At 47.0% G+C, this 1,837-nt stretch overlaps 1 protein-coding gene across 1 annotated transcript; it reads left to right on the top strand.

The window, feature by feature from the left end:
• Positions 1 to 665: 665 nt before the first annotated feature.
• Positions 666 to 1,103, top strand: EAH_00067150 (CMGC kinase, GSK family TgPK3, putative; the record flags this gene model as incomplete). Its single annotated transcript, XM_013392588.1, has 1 exon — positions 666 to 1,103. The coding sequence occupies one exon, from the start codon at positions 666 to 668 to the stop codon at positions 1,101 to 1,103; it is 438 nt and encodes a 145-aa protein (XP_013248042.1).
• Between the last annotated feature and the right edge of the window lie 734 nt (positions 1,104 to 1,837).

Below are 1,837 nucleotides of genomic sequence, written 5' to 3'. Positions count from 1 at the left end.
TCTTGCCGCTGCTATTGCTGCTGCTGCAGCTGCTGCTGCTGCTGCTGCAGCTGCTGCTTCCTACGGCCGCTCCAGTGGGTTCCGTTGTCTATACAGCAGAATGAACAGCTGCATCTAATGTAAGCTGCAGCTTCAGAGGCATGCTGTTCAGGGCACGCGAGACAATCTAAGTACGCGCAGCAAACAGCAGCAGCAGCAGCAGCAGCAACAGCAGCAACAACAGCAGCCGGAACAGCAGCAGCTGCTGCCCACAGGCGAAGGAGTGCTTCCGTGCTGCTTTGCAGTTGATCTTTCGCTTCTTCTTAGCCCTCAGCAGCACGCTTGTGGCTGTTGCTGCTGCTACTGCTGCTGCTGAAGGTTTATATATACAGAACCTGGCTGTACACTTCGCAGCTGTACGTACACCGCAAAGACGACAAGTCGGCAGCTGAGGGTTTGCTTTGCCCTTACAATTCCATCGTCACTTTGAAATATTTTCGTGGGCTTTCGCAGCAGCCACCCCAGCAGCAGCAGCAGCAGCAGCAGCAGCCACCCCAGCAGCAGCAGCAGCAGGAGCAGCAGCAGCTGTTAGGGGCGTTGCATCGGTATTTTTTTCTGTCTTTTTTCACTTCAGTTTGACTGGCGTTTAAAATAAATTTGTTCTGTTTCCGGGTGCTTAGCACAGCATGCCAGATCCTCAAGGAGACCCTAGGGGGGAGGCTTGCTCAGCAGCAGCAGCAGCAGCAGCAGCAGCAGCAGCAGGAGCAGCAGCAGGAGGAGCAGCAGCAGCAACAGAAACAGGAGGACCAGGCGGTGCGGAATCAGGAGGAGCAGAAGCAGGTGGAGGAGCCGTTGGAGGCGCAGCAGGAGCCCCTCGTGGTAGCAGCAGCAGCAGCAGCAGCAGCAGCAGCAAGGGTAATAGACGCTCAGCTAGCGGGATGCAGCAGCCTCAGAAGTCTTACGATATGGGCCAAGTGCTCGGAAACGGCTCTTTCGGAGTTGTGACAGAGGCAAGATGTCTCGAGACAGGGGAGAGAGTTGCAATCAAGAAAGTGCTGCAGGTAAATTTCACCTACAGCAGCAGCAGCAGCAGCAGCAGCAGCAGCAAGTGCAGCAGCAGCTAACGCACCACACCACCTGCACAGGTACCAGCAGCAGCAGCAGCAGCAGCAAACGCAGCAACAGAGGCAGGAGAGGCGGCGTCGCAGACGCTCTTCAGCCCGCATATCTCGTATAGGATGTGTAGCTAGCTAGCTAGCTAGCTGTCTGTACAGCTGTCTTGCTGTCTAGCTAGCTAGGTCTCTATGTAGCTGTCTGGCAAGCTAGCTGTCTCTGTATCTGTCTTGCTAGCTAGTTAGCTAGCTAGCTAGCTACCTAGTTGTGTAGCTAGTTATCCACCTAGCTGTGTAGCTAGCTAGCTAGCTAGCTGTGTAGCTAGTTAGGTGTTGGAGTTAGTTGTTTGTATGCCGCCATTCTTTAAGGTACTATCTGCATTTATTTTTGTTTGTTTATCAATCATATGAATGTCTTTGTTTATTTGTTTATTGTCTTTATTTTGTTTATTAAATTGTTTCTTCTGTTTTGTTGCTTAGCTGTATATTATTATTATGTTTATTATGTTGATTATCTTAATATGTTTTTGTTGTTTATATTGTTTGTTATATTTATTGTCTGTATTATGTTTATAATTGCTGTTTACGTTTATGTTGTTTGTTTTGTTTAGTTTATTATTATGTTCATATGATTATTATGATTATGCTTATCTATTATGCATATTATAACTATTATAATTTAATAATATTATTATTATTTCTCATTATTATTATTCAATATATTATTAATTCTATTATTAATTATC

Source organism: Eimeria acervulina, genomic scaffold (assembly GCF_000499425.1).
Source record: "Eimeria acervulina Houghton genomic scaffold, Eah_scaff2643, whole genome shotgun sequence".
NCBI lineage: Eukaryota > Apicomplexa > Conoidasida > Eucoccidiorida > Eimeriidae > Eimeria > Eimeria acervulina.
The sequence above is the reverse complement of the archived record's forward strand: the minus strand, read 5'-3'. Positions and strand labels throughout refer to the sequence as shown.